Genomic DNA, 27,044 nt, shown 5'->3' on the forward strand with positions numbered 1-27,044 from the left:
TCCCTAGTCCACCCCTGCCCTCCCATTCCCACCCCTCAACTTCAATGTCCCCTCTCTCTTTTTTTTTTTAATAATCTACTGAGTCCGATTTGTGGAGTCTGTATATGCATGCATGTAGAGCCATCACTGGCACATCCCTAAGAGCCTCCCCTACCAGCCACTAACTGTCAATAGCTCCTCAGCTAGGGCGAGGGGTCATGAGTAGCTACACCACCCATGCTAGAACGCTGGCCAGCTTGACCTTTGCAGGCATCTGCGTATGCTGTGGTTCCTGCGTTGGGCCTGCCATGTCCAGAAGACGCTATTTTGTCCCAGTTCCCCTGACCCCCAGCTCTTACAATCTTTCAACCCCTTTGTGGGATTTTTTTTTAAATAATTTTTTTTTATTGAGCTGCTGCTACACACAGTGCACATTGCTGAACACTGTGTAGAAATAAAGAGCTCAAGAGACCCAGGCCTTTGGTCATTAAGAAGAACGATGGGCAACGCTGCTTGAGGGTGCTCCAGCCTTATGGATGGTGCTAGATCTGGGGACAAGAAGCACCCAGGACAGAGTTGCAGTCTTAAGCCCCAGTGGTGGTTTTTGAGAGTCAGCACAAGTAGAGTGGCCAAGACGGAGCCGACTCACTTTTCTTACCTCTGTTTGCTCTTCAGGTAGATTTCTTAGTGGCCAACCAGAACCATGGACAGCTCGGGAAAAGGAAATAAAAAAGATGCGCAAGATGGACCACCCAAAGATACGAAGCTGCCTACCAGCGAAGCACTTCTGGACTACCAGTAAGTCTATATTCTGAATCTGAAAACTGCCCCATGCTGACAGAGTCATTGTTAAGACTTAAGTAACTGTGCACAGGAGTGATGGAGTCAAGCACTGCCAAGAAAACTGAAATGGATTTGAGACATCACACCGCTGATCTGTGGGCAGATGCCAGGCAGGACCTGGGAAACAGCCCTCCTTGGTGTGCTTTTGACTCCCTTCATGGTAGTGTGTTCTTTTCTACATAGACAGCAGCTTGCTGGCTTACCTCAAAATACACTGTGGAATAGTTAGTGTAAACTGAGAGGAGAAGGCATTTCTTTTTATTTGCCTTTCTATTTCTTAGATATTCCAGCTTGTCTTTATTTCTAAATAACTACACATCAAATCCAAGCAATTTGAAGAAGTGTGTGTGTATGTGTATGTGTGTGTGTGTGTGTGTGTGTGTGTGTAAACAAGATGACGACCTTGTCTGTCATTCCTCAGTCACAGTCTACCCTGGTTTTTTCTTTTGAGATGGAGTCTCTGACCTTGAACTTGGAACAATCTTCCTGCTTCAATGACAATCTTCCCATCTCGGTCTCTTAATTTCTGGAATTACAGGCATGCTGTGCATATCTGTATGCTGTGAATGTGTTGCTCTGATTGGTTAATAAAGTGCTGATTGGCCAGTAGCCAGGCAGGAAGTATAGGCAGGACAAAGAGAGAGGAGAATTCTGGGAACAGAAAGGCTGAGTCAGGAGACGCTGCCAGCCACTGCCATGAGAAGCAAGATGTAAAGTACCGGTAAGCCATAAGCCACGTGGAAACTTATAGATTAATAGAAATGGGTTAATTTAAGATGTAAGATCTAGCTAGCAAGAAGCCTGCCACGGCCATACAATTTATAAGTAATATAAGTCTCTGTGTGTTTACTTGGGTCTGAGTGGGACTGGAGAAAACGCCAACTACATAGGTGTGTGCCACAACTCCTGGCTTAAGAATTATTTTTAATAATGAGAGCACTTCATAATATCTCACTCCCAGGAGGTGAAGATGTTTTATTTCGACACATAGCTTCTTGAGAGCTTGTAACTGTCAAGTTTGGCACTGGATAGGTGTTCTAATGTGCAATCTTTAAAGAATTCATGGAAACGTGTTAGTAAATTTCCAGATAAGAATGAAATCATTCATGTTTTCATTCAACAACTATTTGCCTATTTCTCATGTATGACAAGTGCTGGGCCCAGAGTACAGCAGTGAACAGGACCACATGATCCCTGCTGTGATGAAGCATGGCAGAGACATGTAGCTAGGGAGAGAAGGACTTGACCTAGTCAGAGGGTTTGGAAAAACCATGTGAGTTTCTCTCTGGAAGAAGACAGCTGTGGAGAGAGTGGAAGAATGTGGCTCATGAAAAAGACACCAGGATGTGAAAAGGCATTCATTTTCAGGAAATGGCAGACTCCAGGGGAGTAAGGGCCAGTGCAAGCAGAACACTGAGATTAGGAAAGGGAACCATTTACTGGAGGGATCTAAGGCTGAAAGTGGCGGGGGAGGGGGGAAGGGGGAGGGCTGTGATGCTGGTGACTCAGTCTGTACAAAGAAAATTGTCTTATCAATAATCAGGGAAAATTCCTCTTCTCCTACAGAAACTCCCATCTGTGTTCTCATTCTGTCTAGAAGGCAGAGAGTAAAGGGTCGGAATTCTAACAAAGACACAGCCCCTGGGTTACACCTATTCCTGGAGGTACCCCTCAGTGATGACAAGGCATCACTGCATGCATTTCGCATCGTAACTGAGCTCTTTCTTCTCCTGTAAGCAGTGTAAAAAAGTTGGGCTCTATGAACACACCCTGGTTCTCACATGCTCTGTGGTCTTGGGATGACATCCAATTACAGCTCTCTCTCATTGGGGTCAACAGAGGCCAGTCTTTTCCCTCTTTCACAGAGGTTTACACAGAGGCCAATGTTAGAAGTGTTTCATGAGCTTGTGATAGACAATACATGACTGTTCCCAAGCCTGTGTTCTTTGTAATTTGTTAAAAATGAAATAAATAATCCCATGGACTATAACAGCCAAACGCCTGCTGGCTTATGTTCCGCTGATGACCGTTTACTTATTCTGGGTGTTCCCTGTAACAGAACTTTTGTCAGCATCTAAGGAAGAACTGCCCGGGCAGCATCTTGTATTTCTCATCCTGCCCCATGTCATCATAAGGCAGTAAACACACAGTAGATAGTGATTCATGGTTTCTGAGCAGCTGGACTTCAAAAATGTCATCCAAAGAAAACGAGCCTATGAGATTTTGTGGTTGTGTGTGTAGAAAGGATTCTTAGTGTCTATGCTAAGTCTATGTAGCTGTCAGCTCTGAGTAACGAGTCTTATTTTCTCCTTTATACCTAGTTTTCCTACATCAGATACAGATACAGACAGAGAAATGAGTGTGTATATAATTGTAGATTTAAAAAACAGAAAATACAAATAAAGATTTTGAAACCAAAGTTTATTTGAATGGGTGGTTTGTGGGTTTGTTTTTATGTGGAGCAGATAGTTTAAACACTTAGAGCTGAGATGAAGGCAAACACTGGAAAGTGGTTTCTGCTCAGTTCTTCTTCAACAAATTCTGAACACTGAATCTTCTATCTCTGCAACACCCAGTGCGGCTGGTACTTAGTGTAAACTCAGCGCTTCTTCCTTGAGTAATAACCACTGTTGAGTCTTATTCGGGTGCAAAATCACACTCATGAAGTTAAAACTAAGATACCACTTTGCCTATCAATATAGGAATAGAAATGTAAAGCGCTCAACTGAGTGTTGAAATGCCTGCCACGAACCAGGTGCTTTCTCGCCCACCGGTGAGCATACACGGGAAAAGCAGAGGCTACCTACCACAGCCCTGGATCAGGCAGTCCCATGCACACAGGAACTCTGTCACAAAACGACGATAGGGCCCTAGCTTCCCTGGAATGTGGCTTTTTGAAGAGCAGATACTGAAGATGCCAAATAATGATGGTTTCTAGTGATGGGTTTTATTTCCTCCCTTACACTTTTTCCTTGGCTTTCTACAATGAAAGTAGCTGGATAGGTTTGGGTATGATTATTGATTTTAAAAAATACATAGAAAAGTACAGAACCTTGTGAAATTCAAACTTGTGTTCTGATTTGTTAGATTAATAAAATGATGTTTCAAACTCTTCATTTCTACACATTAATTTTTAAATATACCCTGGATGAAATAGACAATAAAACTACTTGTAATTTAAAAATGTATGTTTCTTAGGACTGGAGAGATGACTGTGGAGGTTAAGGACATTTGCTGTTTTTCCAGAGAACTGGGTTTTATTCCTAGCATGCATATGGTGGCTCACAACCATTTGTAACCCCAGTTCCAGGGGAATAGAGCCCTTCTGACCTCCACAGGCATCAGGCTCACAAGTGGTGCACAGACATGCATGCAGGCAAAATACCCATATGCATAAATAAATAAATAAATCTTTTTAAAATTTGTTTTTGAGGAAGGGAAAAATCTGTACACCTGTAACATTTAACTACATGGGAGGGAGATGGTACATAATACCACTATGCTTTGTAGTCAAAATGAGCCATTTTAAGATCACTTAAAAGCCAGACATGGCGGCATACGCCTTTAGTCCCAGCACTCTGGAGGAGAGGCAGATGGATCTCTGAGTTCAAGCCAGCCTCGTCTACATAGCAAGTTCCAGAACAGCCACAGCTACACAAAGAAACCCTGCCTTGAAAAAACAAATCACTGTAATATGTATGGGTTTATCATCCCAGCTACTTTGGCCCTCGGCATGATATGTAAGATGCTGAGGCATTGGTGGGGGACATATAAAAATGGAAAGAATTAGAAAACGAAGAAAATTCCACCTAATAGCCAAGAGTGTGGGGTTCTGCAGTTAAGTTTTAATGCTTCCCGGTAAACCCACCTCTTCAGAAAGCCAAGGAAAGTCAAAGTTAGACCTGCAATTGCCATGACCTATACAAGGGGGCCAGGGAAGCAGAAAACTACTTGGAATTCTCTAAGAACTGTGGCTAGTAATCAGTCATCAGCATTGCTCACTGCAGGATGAGCAGGACACTAAGCCCTCAACCATTGGCTCCTAAATGCTCAGAGTAAAAACTGTAGGCTTTTTCAGATGTAACAAATGAAAATACAAGCTTAGTAATTAAATTAGAATTTCAGATGAGCAAAGAACGTTTTTGGTATATGTGTCTCTTATGGAGGACCTGCCTTGGGGTGGATGTGGTTTCCAGTCTGCTCACTGACTGTTCAGTCATCACCAAGAAAGGTTCTTAGCTGTGGCCATGGAGTCACTCTCTTCAAGGTCATCAAAGACTCAGTCTCAACCATACTTGACAACATACTTGAGATCTGTCTATTCCCATATTACAAAAATTATGCAAGTAGCCTGCACAGTTCAGATAACTTTTACTCATAATATTTTCATTTTTTATCCATAAAAATGAGAGCTAGAAAGCTGGGGGTATAGCTCAGTGGTAGAACATTTGTGTAATATGAATGAGGCCCAGGTTTCTGTTGCTAACTCCCCCCCAAACACACACACACACATGCACACGCACACGTGTACACCAGGAGACAAGAGATGGGGAGAAATTACTTCTTTTATCAGAAGTAAAAGCCTTACTTAGCCAGAGGCTTTTTTTCCCCTGTTGGGTAGAAGGCAGGCCTTCCATTTACTCTCTGTCTCACAGTCCCACATAGTATTCATCACCGTGTGTAAACTGTGCTTGTGTGTTTATTTGCTCCACAACTAGTTAGTTGCACTCCCTGAAGACAAAGGTCATGAAGGCCTTGCTCTAAACCATCTCTGTAATTCCCAAAGCAGCGCGGAGCCAAGTGGCAGCCAGCGAGGCTGTGGTGGCATGATGGGGAACAGAGGAGAACAGAAATGGTGGCGGTTTGAAACTGCTGAGCTATGGAGCTCATCTCCTTTGATCTTTTTTTAGACATTCATTTAGCCTGTGTGTGTATATGTGTTCGTGTGTGTGTGTGTGTGTGTGTGTGTGTGTGTGTGTGCGCGAGCATGTGATTGTGGTCTCAGGATCAAACTGAGGCTGTCAGTCTTGGCTTGCCAGACGGGCAGGCATCTTACCACTCCTAATCTTTTTTATAGAAGAGTAAGCTAAGGCCAAAGCGGTTATGTGAACTATGCAGGCAATGGCGAAGCAGGGCTAAATCAGTGTTCTCGGTGCTCAAATTGGTGTCTTTTTGTGGAGGGCCACTGTGTGATTTGCTACCTTTGTTTCTCATTTTCTCATCTTGTGGAAGGAAGGAGCCTTAGTTTCCTCTCTCCTAAGGTATACAAGGTCATAAAAATAAACGAGATTTTGGAGAAAGTGCCGATAGCATGGCAGATTCAACAAGAATTTATGAGCACTCGCTGAGTGCATCCTTCATGTGTGATTTCTTAATTTATTCCACATAATAGTACATAGAGCTGGGTGTGGCTTTCTTTATCTGACAGCTTGAGATTTTAGTCCTGAGATTTGCTTTGCCTGCGATCAAGAAGGCAAGAAATGGTAAGAAGCAAGATTTAAAACTGTGTACTTTATTTTTTAACTAAAACGGAGAATCTGGGTGAAGTGATTTCTATAGCCTACTTCAGTCTCAAGCTTAGAGTTCCAAGATGTACTCTCTTCCAGAAATACAGAATGCACAAGCATTTCAAATAGCCATCGACTCTGATTTCCTGTCCCTGAGCCTTCCTGCTCTGTTTTTCACATGGACAGGTAGTCAACAAATACTTATTGGGTGCTAAACAAATGATTTGTGACAGGGAAGTTTTAACGCTTAGAGAAGAACACACAGTAACAAGCATGAATTGGTGGGCATGCCCAGGTTACTCTAGTAGTCCAAGATGTGCTTGCCTCAGACAATCTTGTTTGGTCTTTTATTTTTTGTCTGAATGCTTTTAGAATTCTAGAGGCATCTCTGGATGAGAACATCTAGAAAGCATGTTTTCTGTGTGTTCTTTCCTAGGCTTTCTTTAAGCTGGACTATAGAGAATTAGAACATAAATTACATCTATGAAATAAAAGCAGGAATGCTTCTTTTAAAAGCTTGATATTCACCCAATATATATTTTAATGAATTAAACAGGTGAAAAACACTAGCTCTCCTTAGATCCCAGTACTCAGGAGCCAGAGGCAAGATCTCTCCGAGTTCAAGGCCAACATGGTCTACACAGCGAGTCCTAGGTCAGTCAGGGCTACATAGTGAGACCCCCATCTCAGAAACAAACAAACAAACAAAAGCCTGACAAAAATCTCATAGAGGAGAGTCTTATCCCTAAATTGGCTTTTGAAGGTATTTGGCAATTTAGTTTAAGATTAAAATGTAGCCTCATTACCTTTCCCCCGAGGGAACTAACCCACACATCTTCGTTTCTTCTCAGTCGTGAAATAAAGGAGAATGCAGTGGAACGGTTCATGTTTCAGATCAAGAAGCTGAGGGACAGGAACCAAAGGTACCAAGACAGGGTAAGTGTCACTTTGGACGGTAGGTAGGCACTGAGCATGTATGCCGGAACCATGGCGAGTCATGATGGAACGTCTCTTCAGTGCTTGGAATCGGCTGACTTACAATCAGGTTTCTTCATGCATGTGAGGCAAGCAGGTACTACTGTTCCCATGGTATCCAGGATGCCAGTGGGAGTCAGTTCAATCATGTTCCTTAGATTGTGAGGACAGACACCCTAGAAATCACATTTACCTTTGGACTTCTTGTTTATCCAATCTGTAAAACACCGCTTCTCTCTTTTCCATCTCTGAGTCTAAGTTTCAGCTTTTCCCAGAGTGTGCACATGTAAATGCATTTAGAACGATAATAATCCCGACTGTTAAAATCACTAATGGTATACTTAAAGATTATTCTGTAAAAGTCAGTTTGAGGGTCACCAGCTCAGTCAGTAGGTAAAAGCACCTGCTACCAAGTTTGTCAACCCAGGTTTGATCCACAGAAGCCACGTGGTGGACAGAGAGACTTACAAATGGTCCTCTGATCTCTACATATGCTCCGTGGCATGCATCCATGCACATACGTACATACATACATGGCAATTAAAATGTTTAAAAATAAGATTAATGTGAATAACAAAGGGATGCCGGCTGTGTCCATCACAACAGAAATGATGGATCTGTAAATGGAAAATGATAATGAACCCAAGTTATGTCCTCGGAGATCACAGTCACAAGGAGAAACAAGACACACCTTCCTTCACTGATTGACTTTGTATGGTCTGGAAACTTCTACAGTTAACTGTTTACCATCCCCCCCACACACACACACCTGTACAGAATCTCACTATACCTCCCAGCCTGGCCTTGAACTCATGATTCTCCTGCCCCAGCCTTCTGAATGTTAGCATTATACGTGTGCACTGCACCTGGCTGAAGTTTTGTTTTTAAAGGCTGTATCTTTACATTTTAATGGACTCTGGAGTCAGAGTCCTGAGTTTGCATCCTGACTGTATGACCTTCTAGTGGCATCTTTCTGGAAAAAAATCTGGCATCAGCCTCAGTTTCTCTCTCGTAAAAATGAGAGCTCCTGTCCACTCCACACTGATCTGTGGAACTTGACAAGTTCCTGGGGGTATGCCCATGACTCTGATGTCGTTACAGTGGTCAGTACTTGTAACAAGGATTAAAACAGGCACAGGTGGATAGTAAGAGTGAAAAGACGCCTTGCCAATCTAGCTGAGGTCCCACACGGTGCGATCCCGTGCACGAAGGAAGATGGGCTGCCTTCAAAGGGGCTAGCGCACACTCTGCACTGGTCAGTACCTGCACTCCTATGTCCAGGGTGGTCAGGACTGAGACACCGCGTTCCTCCCTTCACCCTCCAAGTATTGGGGTTACAGGCGTGTGCCACCACACCCACCTTTCCCTCTTTGTTTTCTGCCTCAGGTTCCTTTTTACTTTTCTTCTCCCATTACTGACTTTTGTGTTACACGTCTTCTAGTTACTCTTTTAACTATTATTTTGTTGTTTTCTTAGTGACTTTCTTGAGGATTCTAATTAGCATCCTAATTCATAGTAATCTAGTTAAAATTAATACCAACTCAAGCTCAATAACATACAAAGATGTTGCTCTATGCCCTCCCGCCCTCCTCAGAGGTACTGTCATACAAAACACACTTAATAAATTGTGATTGATTGGTTGGTAATGAAATGTAGGTCTATCTTTACTGCAACACTACATAGTTTTTAAAATAATGTAATTTCAAAAAGTAAAATTACGTAAGTTTCAGATTTACCTGTGCGGTTCTTTATATTGCCACTCCTGTGTTTTCTCATGAGTTCAAGTCATTTTCTGATACCATTGACTGCATCATAAAGGACTCACGATGGTGATTACTGTAGGGCAGGTTAGTGTGTGGTTCATTCTCTCGTTTTTTTGATTCCTCGAAACGCACAGTAAGACAACAATGGCTAGAATAAACTTTAAGTCCATTAGATATACATCTCAGAAGCGTGGATCAGACACCCACAAGAATAACATGTCTTTTATTTCCAGTGTAAAGTCTGGAATGGTGAATAACCATTATCCTAGAAGAAGAGAACAAAGTAGGGTCATTTGTGATGAGAGCAAAGAACAATGGAGTTTCTAGAACAGCACGACTTTTTTCCGTTTTGCCCAGCACACAGCCTCACACACACGGTAGATGGCTAAGTTAGGGAGACTTGAGAAGAGCAGGGTTGATGGAAGGTTCAAAAAAATTAGCTCCAAGGTTTGGTTTAAATGTCCGTGGAGCCCGTGGGAGGATGAGAGACTGGAAAATTGGTAGCATATTCTTAAAGACACAGCATTCTACTGATGGTTATTGCACTGGTAGATTTTATTTTGAATTTTACATGTCCTGTAAGCTCTTAGAGGCAGCACTGTATACCTTAGTTAAGTAAACGTGTTTCCCCCCTTCGCAAGCCTCAGTGTGTGTCTGTGTTCTGGGTAAACAGTGTAAATAGCTGAGCAGACGTCTTTAATGACCGTTGATGTCTACGGCAGAATAGACGCCTCAAAGAAGAACAGAAATGGCACATAAAGAACCTCCTGAAAGAGCTGACTGAGGAGAAGTCAGAGGGAGCCCCGATCGTGACAAGGGAGGACGTCGAGGAAGCAATGAAGGAAAAATGGGAGTTTGAAAGAAACCAGGAGAAAAACTTGAAAGGCGAGTTAGAAGCTTGGGAAATTATCGTGAATGCTGTATTCGTTCGTGCCTTTGTCTTTCAGTGTGTTCAAAATGTTGTGACTGTATTTCCGATTACGTCATCTCTACCACAGCGGCAGTCCTTCCAGGGATACAGACAGGAGTAGGAAAGAATGACATGCGCAGAGGCCCAGTGAGGAGGAGGACTAGGGCAAAGGAGCTAGGCCGGGAATGAAACCCATCTGCCCTCCAGCCCCACTGGTGTCCTGAGCTCTGAGCTCTCCCAGGGGGTGTCCTTTTGTCTGAAGTTCTGTTGTTGAAGGGCTTCGTTGACCTCACCTTTGCTTTTGATTTGGGCATGATAAAGTGAATGTAATCATGGGCATCCCTTCCCCAATCTAATGGAATTAAGCCCCATGTTGGATTGGAGAAAGATAGCTTAGAATTGGGAAAGGGGAGTTAGGGAAATGATTCTAGGGATGGCAGTAGAAGACACAAGACATACTCTTACTACTGGAAACACGTGACCCTTCTGGTAAATTACACGCGTAATTTTAATACTTGCATTTCTTTTCCCTGTTCTTTCATCCTACACTTCTTGCTGGCATTTCCAAAACCACTTTGACAATGATCCCTTGAGTTGGCAATGACGTCACGGTGGCTGCCCAGGTGCTCTGGCTAAGCTCCTTTCTGGCCACGGCTTCAGTTGCGGTGCACCTATTAGTATGGAGGGACAAAGCACAGGGTGCCATGCTGTCTGAGGGTTTCTATGTCTGTAACAAAACATGACAACAAAAAGCAACTTGGAGAGGAAAGCATTTATTACAGCTTACAGCTCTCAGGTCACAGTCCATTACTGAAGGAAGTCAGGTCAGGAACTCAAGGCAGGAACTAAGTAGAGGCCATGAAAGAGTGCTTCTTACCGACTTGCCCCTCATGGCTTGCTCAGCCTGCCTTCTCATACCTCTCAGGACCACTAACCCAGTGATGACAAGGTCCACAATGGGCTGGGCCCTTCCACATCAATCATCAATCAAGAAAATCTACCACAGGCTTTCCCACAGGTCAGTCTGGTGGGGGTATTTTCTCAATTGAGGTTCCCACTTCCAATATGACTCTAGCTTGTATCAAGTTGACATTAAAAACAAACAAACAAACAAACAAACAAAAAAACCTAAGCGGGGGCCAAGTTGCATGACTTCCTAGAGGAGAGGGAAGGCAAGACATATGAAGCTTCCAGAATAAGGAATGCCACAGAGACGAAGGAAGAGAGAGAAAGGGAGACAGCAACTGCCTCAGGAAAGAACTTCTGTGATAGCTACATGCATGCCAGGCAGTCCCTTGCAAGAAATTTGTTTTGAGGTAGAACAGACTCATGAAGGAACTTCTTAGAATCAAAGACTCTTAGCCCCCCACCCTCCCACCCCGGCCTGCTGAATCAGCATCTGCGTTTTTTCCAACATAATATTTGTATTGATTATTTGGTAACTTCACATCATGCATCCTGATCATACTCACTTCTCAGTCCTCCCAGGTCTGCCCTCCTACACACACCCTTGTAGGAGACTTCCCCTCCCCAAAAAGAAAACAACAACAACAACAAAAAAAAAAACCAAGTTCAATTTGTGTTGCCCATATACTAGAGCATAGTCAAACTCCCAGTGGCCAGCCCCTTAAAGAAAACAGAGTCCTTCCCCACCCCCATCCCCACCTCCATCCCTGCCGGAAGCCATCAGCTGTGGAGAACTATGGCCATCCCACCCTGAATCCACCCACTCTAGTCTTGTCTTAGAAGCTAAGCAGAACTGGGCCTGGTTAGTACTTGGATGGCAGAATTTGCATTTTTTTTACAAGCTCCAGGGATCTCTGGTGCACAGGAAGATCTGAGAGGCACTGCTGGAGCCTTTGCCTCCCAGCTTTTAGCTAGAACATGTTCAAGTGGCTAAAAGTCCAGCTTGAGCTGGGTGTTCTTCACAGTAGCAAACCACAGAAAGGGCAAATGCTGCCTGGCTGTATCCAGGACCTCTTGTCTATCAGGTCTCTGATTTTCCTTTAAAAAAAAAAAAATCGCCGGGCGGTGGTGGCGCATGCCTTTAATCCCAGCACTCGGGAGGCAGAGCCAGGCGGATCTCTGTGAGTTCGAGGCCAGCCTGGGCTACCAAGTGAGTTCCAGGAGAGGCGCAAAAGCTACACAGAGAAACCCTGTCTCGAAAAACCAAAAAAAAAAAAAAAAAAAAAAAAAAAATCTCTGTATAAGCTTGTGTGCATATCTGTGTGTTTATTACTAGAAAAAACGGGGGGAAAGGGAGTCAAAGTAAGCCAGCTGGCATGTATATATATCAAACTTCGATGACATCTACTAGTCCGCCCTCAAGAGCCAAATGTAGCACGGATTCAGACAGTAGCAGTCTGCCAAATGGGAGGATAGTTGCCCATCTGGTTTTCACAACTCTTTAATGACATTAACAAGCACCATTTAGGGGATTTATGATCTCATGTATATCTAGGGACACCATGCCCAAGGTCCCTTAGACCTCTCGACTCAGGGCACCCTGTATATAAACACCTACTGAGCCAACCAGCTAACTGCCAGGTCTAAGAAGGCGGGCTTTGCAGACATGATTAGTATAGTGTAGCCTTCAGGAGACTCTCAAAAACCAGGCAATTGGAGGAGTGAGCCAAGCCACTGTGAGGTTCTCTGTATGTGGCTCTGAGAACTGCTTCCTACATGCAGACTTTCGGCAATATTATACTTGGGCCTACGAACTGAATAAAACATCATGCTTAGCAAGTGCACCAGGGCAGGCCAAGAAGGTTTTAGTTCAGCCTCTGCACCTATTTAATCGGGAACTCATCTTTCACCCTGCAGTCTGACAGTGTGGGAGATGGGAGAAGACATGTTTCTGACTGTTGTATGCTAGCATTTCTCAAAAGAAAAGCCAAAAATTGAAACTGCAATGACTGAATCAAACAATCGACTGATAAAAGTGACTGTCAAAATTGAGCATGGTAGTGTTCCTGTAATCCTAGCACTGTGTGTGTGTGTGTGTAGTGTGTGTGTGTGGGGGAGAGGGTGATTAGAAGTTCAAGGTTATCCTCTGCAAAGGACTTGAAATTATTTTTGCTCAGAGGCATTAATGACTGAAAAAGCCATTTTACATAAGAAATTGTAGGGGGGCTGGAGAATTGGCTCAGCAATTAAGAGCACTGCCTGTATTTTAACAAAGGACCCAGATTCAGCTCCTCACGCCCACATGGTGGTTTACAACCATCCACAACTACAGTCCCAGAGGATCTGGTGCCATCTGGCATCCTCAGGTACCAGGTATGCTTGTGATGCACAGACATACATTCAGGCAAAACACCCATACACCATAAAATAAAACATTAAACTCATTTTCACAAAGCTATCATGAGATATGAGGACTTGAACCAACAGGAACCCATATGAAACGATCATAGATTGAAGTTTGTGGGTTCCTAGGCATATATAATTCTTTGTTTACATAGTCCTAAACCATGTATCTACTACAGAGTTGAAAGTTTCATTTTACTTAGATTTGTCATGAGGGATATCTAATCATCTTAATCGTTTTGATTTCCCAAAATTGCACATAGAGTATTTATGAGTTAATTGCATTTTAACACCAGGCCTTAACTTTGTGAAAACAGACTGTACTATAGAACGGTTCCAGGGATGGCAGAAATGACATGTGCCTTGCTTTTCTTTCCAACAGAAATGCGCTTACAAATAAATGATGCTGAGAAGCTGTTTCTTGAGAAACTCAGTGAAAAGGAGTATTGGGAAGAGTACAAGAATTCAGGGAGTGCTCAGCACGCTCAACTCATTGTTTCCTTACAAAATGACATCGAAACAGTCAAAGAAAATGCCGAGAAAATGTCAGGTCAGTTGCCGCAGAGCTCATTCAAATTCAATAAAATAATGAGCAGTGTAGATGTAATTCTGAATGGTTTTATTAAATAAAAAACACAGAACCAAACGCAGAGTTAAAAGCACCGGAGGTGAGAGAGCAGTAGCTGAGAGCTGAGACCAAGACCGCCTTCTTACCACCCACTGACGCTGCTGTCCTTCCCCTGAGAAAGAGACCTACTTCCTGTGTGTCTGTCTTTTTATTGACTTTCTGTTCTGCCTTCTCATTGGTTGTAAACCCAACCACATGACCTCCTCATCACTGCCTGTCTATACAGACCTCCAGGTCTTCTATGGTTGGTATTGAGATTAAAAGCATGTGTCTCCATGCTGGCTGTGTCCTTGAACACACAGAGATCTGCCTGTCATGTGATCGGGATTAAGGGTGTGTGTTACCACTGCCAGACTTCTGCTATGGTTTGCTATTAGCTCTGACCCCCAGGCACCTTTATTTATTAACATACAAATAAAATCACATTTCAGCACAAATAAAATATCACCATAGAGCAGAAAGCCCATGTTTAGTAAACGAAAAGCCAGGGCACTCCCATAATAATTCATTATCCAAACAGGACAACCAGCTGTGAGCCCACAAAAACCTGAGATGGTACTTGAGTTGGGTGTGGTGGTGGTGGTGGGGTACTGAGGACCAAGGGCCAAAGGAAAAGTTGTTATCCATTTAAATGCACACTGTGTCCCCCACATCAAAGGGTACAGATGCAGTACCACAGGAAGAACCTAGACACACACTCTCATGACAGGAGAATCATGAATTAGCCTTGAAAGCTAATGAGGACCAGGGATTGGATATAAGCTTGAGACAGGATCAGTCAAATGAGTAAAGGATCACACCACAGACTGCCATAGGCAGCAGTTGATAAAACCAAATGAGAGTCAGAGACAACCAGAAGGTAAAGTGTTGGCCAACAAGCATTAGCCTGCATGGTTTGGGGTTAGCTTCTCAGAAGTGACCACGATTGATTGAACAGCTGAACAGCCAACAGTCTTGAAGCATAAACTCATAATCTCTCAAGTGCCTACTTGTGGTGTCTCAAACTTCTCCAAGGAGGTTCCTCCATAGCCCTGCTTTCTTTGGCTGCCTTCAACAGTGAGTGGCTAGTAAGGGTCATGGCTACAGGAAGCACCAACGGAATCACAAAAGGCAGCCATGAGATTTTCACAATAACCCTTGCGCTGTGCACTCTATTCTGTTTTTAAGAAAAAACAATCCATAGGATGCTATATAGAGCTTAGAACAAGGGAGCATGTTAATATTGCTTTTTCAGTATTAATATGGCAATTCAACTAGACCTTCAGAATGTATTTGATTATCCTTTTTGGGTTGTTTACAGCAAAGAATTACCATGTTACCTGATTCCAGGTTTTACAATTTCTTTCAGATGCTAAGAATGAAAAATAGATTACAGCTAAAGTTCCGACCCACTGCAACTTTTAGATGTCCATGTTTAAAGATTAAATAAACAATTAGCATTAACCTGATGGGCTAGGGCCTGCATCAAAGAAAGAAATTTCATAAGATAGACTGGAAGAATTAAATAGTCATGATATTCCAAATGAAAATGAGAAATAGACACTGTGTGGATGGGCATATGTTGTCTAGAACAACACAGACCTCCATTTCTCACTTTCTAGGTGTCAAGCTGGACTAGCTCCCCAAACCTGCCCATCTCTCTTCTTCATGCCTCATACAATCTTGCTCAGCTCTATCAGAGGACCCGTCCTGACCCCTGTCCACCACTGGGAGGAGCTCTTCCTCTTAATTGCCTCCACTCCCCTCTACCTTAGTTGCCCCGATGAGCCATTATTGGCTGCCACAACCCAATTTCTGAAGTCTCAGACCACTGCCCGCCAATGGCTGGCTACCAGTTGGCCACATTCAATTTTCTCCAAAATATTTTTTCAAAATGTATTGTGTCAGGGGAACAGTAACACAACAGTACCCAGAAGTCATTTCACCTTCAGCTGTCCTCATCTAATAGGGAGAAGTGCTACACAAACACAAAGTACAGATGAGGATGCAGGAACTTGCTCGGCTCTCTAGCTGCCTAGTAGCACCCTCAGTTTGGGTATTGAAAGACCAGACCTGCCATCTCCTTCCCATTAGCCCAAGATCCCAGAGTTCTGCTGTGGCTGCCTTGGTCTGGCCTTGGTCTGTTAAGAAAATGCCCCCAATTTCACAGAGTTCCACCACTAGACAAAGAACTTCAGACAACTATTGACTATTGGGAGAAGGAGAATGAGCATCTCCCATGAATGAGCCCCTTCACTGGTTGCTCAATGCACCGTGGTCAGCCTTGAGACACCATATACTTACCAACAACAAAAATGTATTCAGGAGGATGTGTGTGTGTGTGTGTGTGTGTGTGTGTGTGTGTGTGTGTGTGTGTGTTCAACAAATAAAATCAAAGAAAAAGAGGCTGTCACCTTGAGAGGGGGTATGGGAGGATTTGAGGAGGATAACTGAAAGGAGATTGAAGAAAGAAAGGGAAGGGAGAAGTGATAAAATTCTATTTCAATTTAAAACATTAAAAAATAAAAGTGTCTGAGGCTAAAAAGATTGTCTAAATTTCAAAAATAAAATTTGCTGGAAAACTTTTTCCCAGAAAATAAATACTTCACATGCAACAACAACAACAAAAAAGCAAATTTTGCCCCTTGAAACAGAGCCCTAAATGGCAGTTAGGGTCTACAGCAGTCTTAGTACTTTTGTTTAATCAGAGAATAAGTTTGTGGTGATATTTTATTCGTGTCCACCAATAAAATTTATCTGAGGATCAGAGGGAAAAGGCCAGCCATTATAAATAAACACAGAAGTCAGGCAATGGTAGCACATGCCCTTAAAACTATCCCTTAGGAGGCAGGGATCTGTCTGGATCTCCATGAGTTCAATGCCACACTGGGAACAGAGCCAGGTATGGTGGCACACACCCTAAATTCCAACACTAGTTAACCATGGAGGTCTGGAGGTTTGTACAGATAGACAAAAAGTGGCAGAGCTGGGCAGGAAGAGGAAGCAATATAGCTGGACAGAGAGAGCAAGTCGGATGGCAGAACAGCAAGGCATACAGGCGTGGGTAGACAGGAAGTAGCTCGTCTTTGGAAGCTGAGGTATCAGTGAGGTAAGGTTGAAGTGTGGTCTGTCCTATTCCTCTGATTTCTCTCAGGCTTTAACCCAAATTTCTGGCTCCGTGTTTTTTATTTAATAAGACCGGTTAGAAATTCGCCTACGTAAATTAAATAAGGCTTGGTGGATCTGTCCAAAAATCTAGCAGACATGATTTCCAACGTTATCCACATGGGAAAATACACCTTGACTTTCAACATCTTGCATATGGTCTACATAAACACAGCTGATAAGATGCTACAATGAACAACTAAATTTGACCACTGTCACCTTAAAGTCCTTTGGAGAAGTACAGGTGCCTCGGTGCTGACTGTTATCACCTTGGGTAGACTCTGCTCAAATATTTCCTCTTATCTGAAATAGAGGATCTGACTTTATCACACACATCACCACCTGAAATAACCGCTTTCTTCCTTGCAGTCTGGCTGCCCTTTGAGAATGCGCATGGCTAAGGGCAGACATCTTTGTCGGGCTTACCCAGCAGCTTTCCCAGTGTCTTGATTATGGAGCTGATAACTGTTGGGGGAGGGGCAGACCGGCCTCCTTTATACAGTTTCGTTTCTCTCCACTCTCTGAGGCAGACTTAGGCCCTTGTTCTTCATTTTCGTTTCGAAGGAGCTTCGGTTATAAGATCCCTCAGCACCTTTTGAGGCTTAAACTTTTCATCTTGCTCTATCACTAATAAATAGGACTGGAGAAATGGCCCAGTGGTAGAAGCCACACAAACCTGGGACCTGAGTTCGATCCCTGGGACCAACTTAAAAACCTGGATGCTGGGGTATGCACTTGTAATCCTAGCATTCTTACTGAGAGAGGAGAGGCTGAGACAGGAGGACTGCCTTCTCTGCACAGTGGCAGAAACAAAAGACCCTGCTTCAAAAGCAAGGTGGAAGGATACTGACGCCCAGAGCTATGCTCTGACATCCATACGTGTGTGGTGACACGTATACCTAGTCACCTGACTCTCCAGAGCTATGCTCTGACATCCATACGTGTGTGGTGACACGTATACCTAGTCACAAAAAAAAAGAAAGAAAATCCTGGGGGATAGGGAATTCAGCACCTAATCTCTGTCTCCCTGCTTATCAGATGCTCAGCACTGTTGTTGGTTGGTTTTTTTCTTTTAGGGGGGCCTGCCACTCAGCTCCCCAATAAATCACACACAGAGGCTTATTCTTACTTACAAACATTAGCTTGGCTTGTTTCTTGCCAGCTTTCCTTAACTTTAAATTATCCTGTCAACTTTTGCCTTTAGGCTTCTCCTGTTCTCTTACTTCTATCAATCTTACACTTACTCTGTGGCTGGCTGTGTAGCTGGGTGGCTAGCCCCCAGAATCCTCCTTCTCTGGCTACTAGATCTCTCTTTCTCCTTCCAGATTTCTCCTCCTGTTTATCCTCTCTGACTGCCAGCCCCACCTCGCCTTTCTCCTGCCTCCCTATTGGCCGTTCAGCTCTTTATTAGACCATCAGGTGTTTTAGACAGGCAAAGTATCACAGCTTCACAGAGTTAAACAAATGCAACATAAACAAAAATAACACACCTCAAAATAATAATATTCTCCAACAGAGCACAGTCTCAGGTCTGCCTCCTCCAACCCTCCTCCCCCTCTCCTCATTGTGTCTTCCTCACACAAGAAACCACGTGCCAGGAATATTGGTAATCTAATTAGTTAGAGTCGGATGTACACCATGAGTTTCAAATAGATAATTAAGTCTGTATGTGCCCGCTGTGAAATTAAAAGCACCCGATCCTGGGTGATCCAAAGGATAGATGATATACAAGTATTGCTTTAAATTCTCCCTCTGCAGAGAGAATCCTTTGAAAATACAAACATCCTTGGAGACCTTAGGTAATTCAGACTAAGGTGGTAACAAATTATTGGAGCATTTCTTCTGATTAGAGGAACTAAATACATTCTTGAGACTTTGGGGGTAGGGTGAGAGGTGTGTCAAGAGGGAGGAGGGCCATGAACAGTAAAATTTATAAATCACAGTTTTCCCTCCGATCAGCCCCACTAAGGCTTGTCATTTCTTTTTAAAGAACAGTATAAAGTCACTCTGGAAGATACTAGAAAGAGAATAATCAGAGAAACCCTGATACAGCTAGACCTAAGGAAGGAATGGGCCACACAGGTAGGTGTCAAGTCTCTCAAAACAAAGCAGAACTTCTCCTTATTCATGCAGTTTATCACTGAGAGCCGTTGAAGGGAATGCTTGTTTGTTGAGGCCCATGGTGGTACATGCCTGTTTGAGGCCCATGGTGGTACATGCCTGTTTGTTTGAAGCCCATGGTGGTACATGCCTGTTTGAGGCCCATGGTGGTACATGCCTGTTTGAGGCCCATGGTGGTACATGCCTGTTTGTTTGAGGCCCATGGTGGTACATGCCTGTTTGTTTGAGGCCCATGGTGGTACATGTCTGTTTGTTTGAGGCCCATGGTGGTACATGCCTGTTTGTTTGAGGGTCATGGTGATACATGCCTAAAGCTCAACACTCTGAAGGCTGAGGCAGGAGGTCCATGCTCTAAATAGCCAAACCCTGTCTCAGAAAGAAAGAATGGGGGTTAGGATGAGGCTTAGTGATGGAGCGCTTGCCTAGCATGTGTACAACCCTGGGTTTGACTCACAACACTACAAACATAAAAACACCATCACCTCCACCAAACAAAACAAAAGCCTTGGTTTCCAAAGTTAGGCAGTTTACTGTGCTGTCCCAGCACTCATGAGCTGTAAAACAGGATTCATTACTCCATTTTCCCAGACTTCTGTTTTCTAATGCATAGAGCAGAGACTATTATATTTATTTACCTTAAATATAGAGTGTAAGGATTAAGCCAGCTTATTTAAGTAGTGTCTTGTCTCACAAGGAGCAAGTGAATTACTGTTCAGTTATGTTAAAGGTATCATATAACTATAGTGAAATATTAAGAATAAGTGTTTTGAATGAAATATAAATTGTCTAAAAGCAATTCTTTGTATATCTAAACCTGGGAGAGTACACTCTACATTGCTGTGTTTTAAAGATTTTGACAAGAAAGCCAGGTGTGGTGGCACGTCTTTAACCCCAGTACTTGGGAGGCAGAAACAGGCGAATCTCTGTGAGTTTGAGGTCAGCCTAGGTCAACATGGACAACTAGGGCTACAGAGAGAGACCGTGTCTCAAAAAAGAAAAGAGTTGGGCTACAAATCATATTTCAAGATGAAATTCCCAGTCATCTCTGTTCTCTCATGACTTTGTTTGACATGGAAAGTCTAACTCTCCCCACAACACACATGCGCACAGTGCTTCTCCTGTATTCTGACTCCTTCCTAGGTCGGTAAAGGGAATTCCTGTTTAAAGCCCACCCATTCTTCAGAACCCTAAGCTTCGGATGTTTCCAAAAGTGCCGTCAGCAGTTCAGCGGCGATGCTCATCGAGTCCCCGTGGGTTCCATTGCTCTTAAATGGCACTCTGTCTGCCTGACATCTACAGATTTGCAAAGACAAAGATATCGGGGAACCGGTCAATGGTTTGTCTGTTCATGCAGTCGGGTCACTTTGTGACGAGTCGGACGAGATGGTGAAATCCATCTCGCCGTGATCTGACCACAGTGTAAATGACTTAAAATGCCTGTGTGGGTATCACATGACAAGATGAAACAAAGCTGACTTGTAGTGTCAAGTGTTCATCTCGAGGACTGTCCCAAGCTTTCATCTGACATTTAAATCTCTCAGCAATCCTTAAAGCTCTAGAGGTTTGCTAATGGGACAGTGTCATAGAGAACAGTGACCTGCACAGAACACATGGAAGGATCCAGATTCAGTTCAGAGCTCTTTTCAGATCATGGCTCAGTGTCAGGCTTTTGTGGCTTCCTGTGTTCTGTGCTGTGCAACCTAACTAGACATGCAATTCATGTATCACCCCATGGTGCCTGGGTCCCACCCACAGAGATGCTAATGTAATTGCTCTGGGATATTGTCCTGGCTTATGGATTTTCCGGCTTTCATTGGGTTCTGATACAGAACAAAAGTTAAAACCACTGGCCCATTGTTAGTGAATTAAGCAACAAGCCAGCTAATCTCAGTTAGGACCTCCTTCAGATTTTGTTCAGATGATATTTTATGGGGGAACAAAACCAGAAGGGGCTGGAGAGATGGATCCACTGTTCAAAGCACTTGTTGCTCTTACAGGGTAGATGGGTTTGATTCCCAGCACCCACATCCCAGCTCACAACCATCCATAACCCCAATTCCAAGGGATCCTATGCCCTCTTCTGACCTCCTTGGGTACCAGGCACACACATGGTACACAAACACATGTAGACATAACTCTGTACACAAAAATAAACAATCTGAAAAAATTAATGATAGTTTATGGTGGTGGAAATGTGAGTTATCAGTTATAGCTGGAATATAAACATTCCTAGGAAATGCATGCCATCTCTGAATTTAATAAACATGAATCTTTTTTTGTTTATCTAAAGTTTTTTTCATTGAAATCTTCTACTTTCAAAGACTTAACAAATCAACTTATCTTTAACATACTATTAAATCATTCCTGTCCATGTTTACAGTCTAGGACATTTCTTTCTTATTTAAGTGTGTGCACAGATGTGTACACACACACACACACACACACACACACACACACACACACGTTGAGGCCAAAGTCCAGCCTTGGATGTTGTTCCTCAGGAGCTGTCTACCCAGCTTCCGCTGGCCTGGAGCTCACTGATTAGGTTGGGCCGTGTGGCCAGTGAGCCCCAGCATCCTTCACCTGTCCACCTCCCCAGCACTGGGACTGCAAGCACACCACCACGTCCAAGTTTTGCTTTCTAAGTTATGTGTATATGGATGCACATGTGCCATGGCACACACAGAGAGGTCGGAAGGCCACTTTGGGGGTTCGGTTCTTTCCCACTGTTGGTTCTGGGTATGGAACTCAGGTTGTAGAGCTGATGCAGTGTGTGCTTTTACCCATGAAGCCATCTCGCACCAACAGCTGGCTTGTTTGTGTGAGTGCTAGGAATTGAACTCAGACCCTCAAGCTCATACGGTGAGCGTTTGCCACACGTGCGTTTCTCCAGCTCCTACTTCTCTTGGCTCACTCTTGCTACATCCTTTTAGTTTTTCTCCTTTTAAGAGGTTTCATCTCGGGTTAGAGAGTTGGCTCAGTGGTTGGGTGTACTTGCTGCTCTCTCAGAAGACCCAGGTTCAATTCCCAGCGACCTCACGACATCTGTGACTTTACTCCCAGGGTATCTGGTGCCCTCTTCTGAGCACCAGGCAGGCATATGGTACACATGCATGCATGAAGGCAAAAACACTCAAACACATAAAATCATAAAATAAATAAATCTTTAAAAAAATTAAAAATCAATGTATTTAAAAAGAGGTATTGTCCTTTAGTAACTGAATGTTGGGTTTGAGACACGATGTTCATATGAAACTATCTCACAAAGAAATACAGTGCCATCCACTAGAAAAGTCTCATGGGTAAGTTGTAAATATCAGGCTGGGGATATGGTTCAAAACAAAATGCAAACAAAGGAGGAGACGAACCATGTCCCACCAGTGCTGACACTGTGTGTCACCTTATGACAACTCTTCCTTCATATAAAACTTTTCTTGTAGAATGCCGTGAGGTTCATTGACAAGGGCAACTACCGAGAGATCTGGGAGAATGACTGGCTAAAAAAAGAAGTAAGTAGAATGTGTCAAAATAATTCTCCCTGTTTTTTTTTTTCTTGAACTGGCAATGACCTATAATTAAAAAGTTGAAGTCATAGGACAAGTATGAGGTTTTTACTGATATAAAGGAATGTCCAAGTAAAATCTAATCCTATCATATTGTTACTCAACAAATGCCAGAAATAATCTCAGTAATAACCAGAAATAATTTGGAGGCTTCATCCACACTGTACACCCAAATGCACCAAGTTGCACTATGTCCTACAACCAACCTAGTGCTTCTCATGAGCCTGCCTCCTGCTGGGTGGTTGGCAAGGCGTCACCCCTAGGTCACACATCATCCTTTGGAAGTGTTCAGCCTTTTAGACTTCCTTTTGTCCTCCTTATCTGATACACAGAGCAGAATGGCTCACATTACCTTTTGCAAGCAGGTGGCCAGCTCGCACTCAGGTCCCAGGCGATCCCTTTGGATCCTCGCTTCCTCTGCCCTTCAGCTCTGAGAAGTGCTTTGGTCTTCTCCCTATACTGGTGACTCCTGAAGTGACTGCTCTAATCTGTAGGATATTGTATTGTGGTCCAAAGCAAATGCACAGTATAGCCATTTGCCTGTGATCAAGAGGTACTTGCGGCACCTGTGTCTCTCCCCACCCTGATATTCTCACATCTGTTCAAGAATTCATGGGAACTGCTGAGCTAGGACCTTCTCCCTGGGCCAGGGCTGTATGGCAGTTTGCTGGGTGTGGTCATGTAAGGACTTCTATAGCACACTCTATACAGTCACTGTTTTGATCTGCATAGTCTTTGTTATTTGGAGCTGTCCTGTTTTCCTCACATTGTAGATGCATGCAGGTCACTCTGTCCTGATCTCTAGTGCATCCATACTCTCACTGCCTGGAAAACTAACTCTTCCTTTAGGTGCAGACTTTGATAACCAATTTCTTTGTGAATCATTTCATAATGTTCTCAGGCATCTTGAGAACTCCAGTTTTCCCAGTGTTTTCTTGCATTGCTGAGTCCTTGCTAAAATACATTGAAACTCTGCTTGTGATCTGTGTCCTTAATACACAGAGCAGGCTATATCTTTTTAACTGAATGTCTACAGTACCTGAAGAATAATCTTTGCTTATCAAAAACAGCTATTAAATGAATGAATGTTAAGGAATGTCTGTAACTATAGATATACTTACTCATTGAGGGGATGAATCATATACATACATACACTTTTAGTTTAGATGCAGTTATACAAAATTGTGAATTATATTGTAGCTCAAGGCGCATCTTGTTTCTCTAAGGGCCCTCTGAAATAAAATTATAGAGATACATTAAAGAACCCATCTGAATGGATAAAGAAAATGCGGCACATATACACAATGGAGTACTACTCAGCAGTAAAAAACAATGACGTCATGAAATTTGCAGGCAAATGGATGGAACTAGAAAATATCATCTTGAGTGAGATAACCCAGACTCAGAAAGACAAACATAGTATGTACTGACTCATAAGTGGCTACTAGATGTGAGGGAAGCGATGGCCAGACTGCAACCCACAACTCCAGAGAGGCTAGCTAACAGGGAAAGACCCTAGGAGGGACACATGAATGATCCTGTGAAGGAGAAGTGGATGAGATCTATATGAGCGGACTGGGTGTGGGGGGTGGTGGCAGAGGATGAGGAGTGGGGGATGAGAACATAGGGAAATGGGAGGGTCAAGCTGGAATAGGGACAGAGTGGGAGGGCAGGGAGGAAGATACCATGATAGATGAGGTCATCATGGGAATAGGAAAAGGCAGGGTACTGGGGAGGCTCTCAGGAATCCACAAGGATGACCCCACCTTGGTCTGCTGGCAGTGGTTCAGAGGGTGCCTGGACCAGTCTACTCTAGTGACCAGCCTAGCAAATAACCTAGTTGTCATCATAGAGCCTTTGTCCAGTGACTGATGGATGAGGATGCAGAGATCCACAGCCAGGCACCAGGCTGAGCTCCAGGAATCCAATTGATGAGAGAGAGGAGGGATTCTGCAGGCAGGGGAAGTCGAGATCATGATGGGAGGACATGCAGAGATGACCAGCCACACTGGTGGAAGCCCATGAACTGTGGACTGGTGGCCGTGGAGTCCCCATGGAACTGGACTAGGCCCTCTGGGTACGGAAGACAGTTGTTTGGCTCAAACTGTTTGGGGGACACCCAGGCAGGGGGATCGGGATCTGTCCCTGGTCTATGGGCAGGCTTCTGGAATCCGGTGCCTGTGGTGTGACACCTTGCGCAGCCTTGGTGCAGTGGGAAGGGGCTTGGACCTGCCTAGGCTCAGTGTGGTGGGCTCTGCTGACTCCCCATGGGAGACCTCGATTTGGGGGATGTGGGGATGCAGAGTGGCTTAGGAGAAAGGGCTGGGGGGTGGGAGGAGGGAGGAGGGGGATCTGTGGGTGGTGTGTGGAGTAGAAAATTTCTTAATAAAGAAAAATGAAAAAAAAAAAAAAAAAGAACCCATCTGAAAGGACAACAGGTGTAGTGAACCGGCAGGTGAGGTTTCGACAATTTCCTGGCAGACCAAAAAAAAAAAAAAAAAAAAAAAAAAAAAAAAAAAAAAAAAAAGGTGTGAAAGCAAGCTGTTGGGTGAAAGAAGCAGACAACATTTGGTCCAGATGTTGTAAGTGTGCTCCGTGGGAAGTGCAAAACTCTGTTTGGGAAGCCTGAGGTGACCTCTTCTCAGAGCCTGTGTGTGCTGTAGGTGGCAGGGATAGGAGGAGGAGGAGGAGGAGGAGGAGGAGGAGGAGGAGGAGGAAGAGGAGGAGCAGAAAACAAGAACTTGCCAGCATCCCTGGGATCATCTCCTTCACACAGAACAAAGCACTTCTCTTCTGGCCTAGGAACGTGCAGGCTCTCCCACGAGAACACTGAAGTCATCTGATACAGTTTCTAGCATAGATGTGAGGCCTTTATATGCAAAAATTATATGTTTCCAATTGTGACATTCATGGGGACACAGTCAAAATATCTTACTCCTGATTTCTCAATCCAAAACAGTCCTCCTGCCCTGACATGCCACATTTACAGACTTTAATCTGCTCTCTCACTGTGAGGAGAACGTAGGATAAAAACAGTCCTGTTTTTATGCAGTGGTGGAGAAAACACCACCATTCCTTAGACCAGTGGTTCTCAACCTTCCTAATGCTGTGACCCTTTAATACAGTCCAGGTTCTGGATGGTACTCAGGTGGGCAGACCCGCCTGAGATGGATAAAGAAGCAGTGTCTCCGTTCCTACGACCATCCATCGGGAATCCATGTTTTCAGATGGTCTTAGGCAACTCGTGTAGGGGTCACAATCCACAGGTTGAGAACCACTGCCTTAGACCCTTCTTAATATGACTGAAGGATCACTAAGGACAATTCGACAAATGGGAGAAAAACCAGGTGAACTAAGGAGAGCAGAAGCAAGCGCTAAAGCCATCCCTAAAAGATGCCCGAGGGAATTTCAGAAAAATTGCAAAGTGACTTTTATTAATATCAAAAAAATTGAGAGTCAGTCCGTTTACGAAAGAGGATCCTTCAAGACCAAAATAATCAGATATAAAATAGTATACCGAGTGCACTCTCTCAGGACAGGGAGAGACACATCACTAATAGAAGAGGCACAGTATCCAAGAAACATGAATTCTAGAAAGATAAAGCAGAGGGAAGCATCAGCGAAGCTGGAAGGAAGTGCCTGGCGGCTGGAAATGGCCGACAAAAGGAGGCCGAACCGATGAGTGGATGAGTGGTAAACCAGCATTGGTGTCAGTAATGAAGTTCAGGTGGCGAGTGCTTTTGAACTGGGAATTCTATACCCCACTCAACTAGATTAAAGGAAACAAAACAGAATTTCAAGGGCTGTGATATTTACTTCTCAGTCATCCTCAGGAATTTACTTAACAGTACACTTAACAGCACAAACTAGTATACCAAGAAAGAGAGAAACAGGAAATGCTGGCTTCCCAGGATGCTAAATGCTAAACTCCAGGGAAGAAATGCCCAAGGATAATTGTGTTTCAGGCTTAAAAGGCATCCAGATTAGAAATGATGTCATTTCCAGGCTCTAAACCCACGCGCTCATCAGCCAGCTGCAGCTCCGTGTAAGCTCACCACAAGCATCTCAAACTCCTGAATTGACAACATCTGCCTCTTTCCCTGAAACTGCTTCTGGTCCCAGGCTGTCGATCCCACGTCAGGACTTTGGAAGTTCCAAAGAAATGTCTTTTTTCGTAGCCACATCAAGAAGGTCTCTACATCCCATAAATCCTAGCCAACCACTTCTCCCTTGCTTCTCCACCACTGCCCTACCCCAGGCCCTCCTTAACCACATCCTGTCTGTAAGTGACGCCTTACCTGG

The 27,044-nt window shown here is 43.8% G+C and overlaps 1 protein-coding gene across 1 annotated transcript in view; it reads left to right on the forward strand.

The window, feature by feature from the left end:
• Window positions 1-682: 682 nt before the first annotated feature.
• Window positions 683-27,044, forward strand: part of Ccdc83 (coiled-coil domain containing 83) — a 39,616-nt gene continuing 13,254 nt past the window's right edge. Inside the window, exons 1-6 of the mRNA XM_052714099.1 lie at window positions 683-777; window positions 7,181-7,265; window positions 9,790-9,952; window positions 13,669-13,836; window positions 19,049-19,140; window positions 22,620-22,688. Of these exons, the coding sequence (XP_052570059.1) occupies window positions 683-777; window positions 7,181-7,265; window positions 9,790-9,952; window positions 13,669-13,836; window positions 19,049-19,140; window positions 22,620-22,688 (672 nt within the window). The remainder of the gene's footprint in view (window positions 778-7,180; window positions 7,266-9,789; window positions 9,953-13,668; window positions 13,837-19,048; window positions 19,141-22,619; window positions 22,689-27,044) is intronic.

Source organism: Peromyscus californicus, unplaced genomic scaffold, assembly GCF_007827085.1.
Source record: "Peromyscus californicus insignis strain IS unplaced genomic scaffold, ASM782708v3 Scaffold_4__1_contigs__length_199733344, whole genome shotgun sequence".
In the NCBI taxonomy this organism is placed as follows: domain Eukaryota; kingdom Metazoa; phylum Chordata; class Mammalia; order Rodentia; family Cricetidae; genus Peromyscus; species Peromyscus californicus.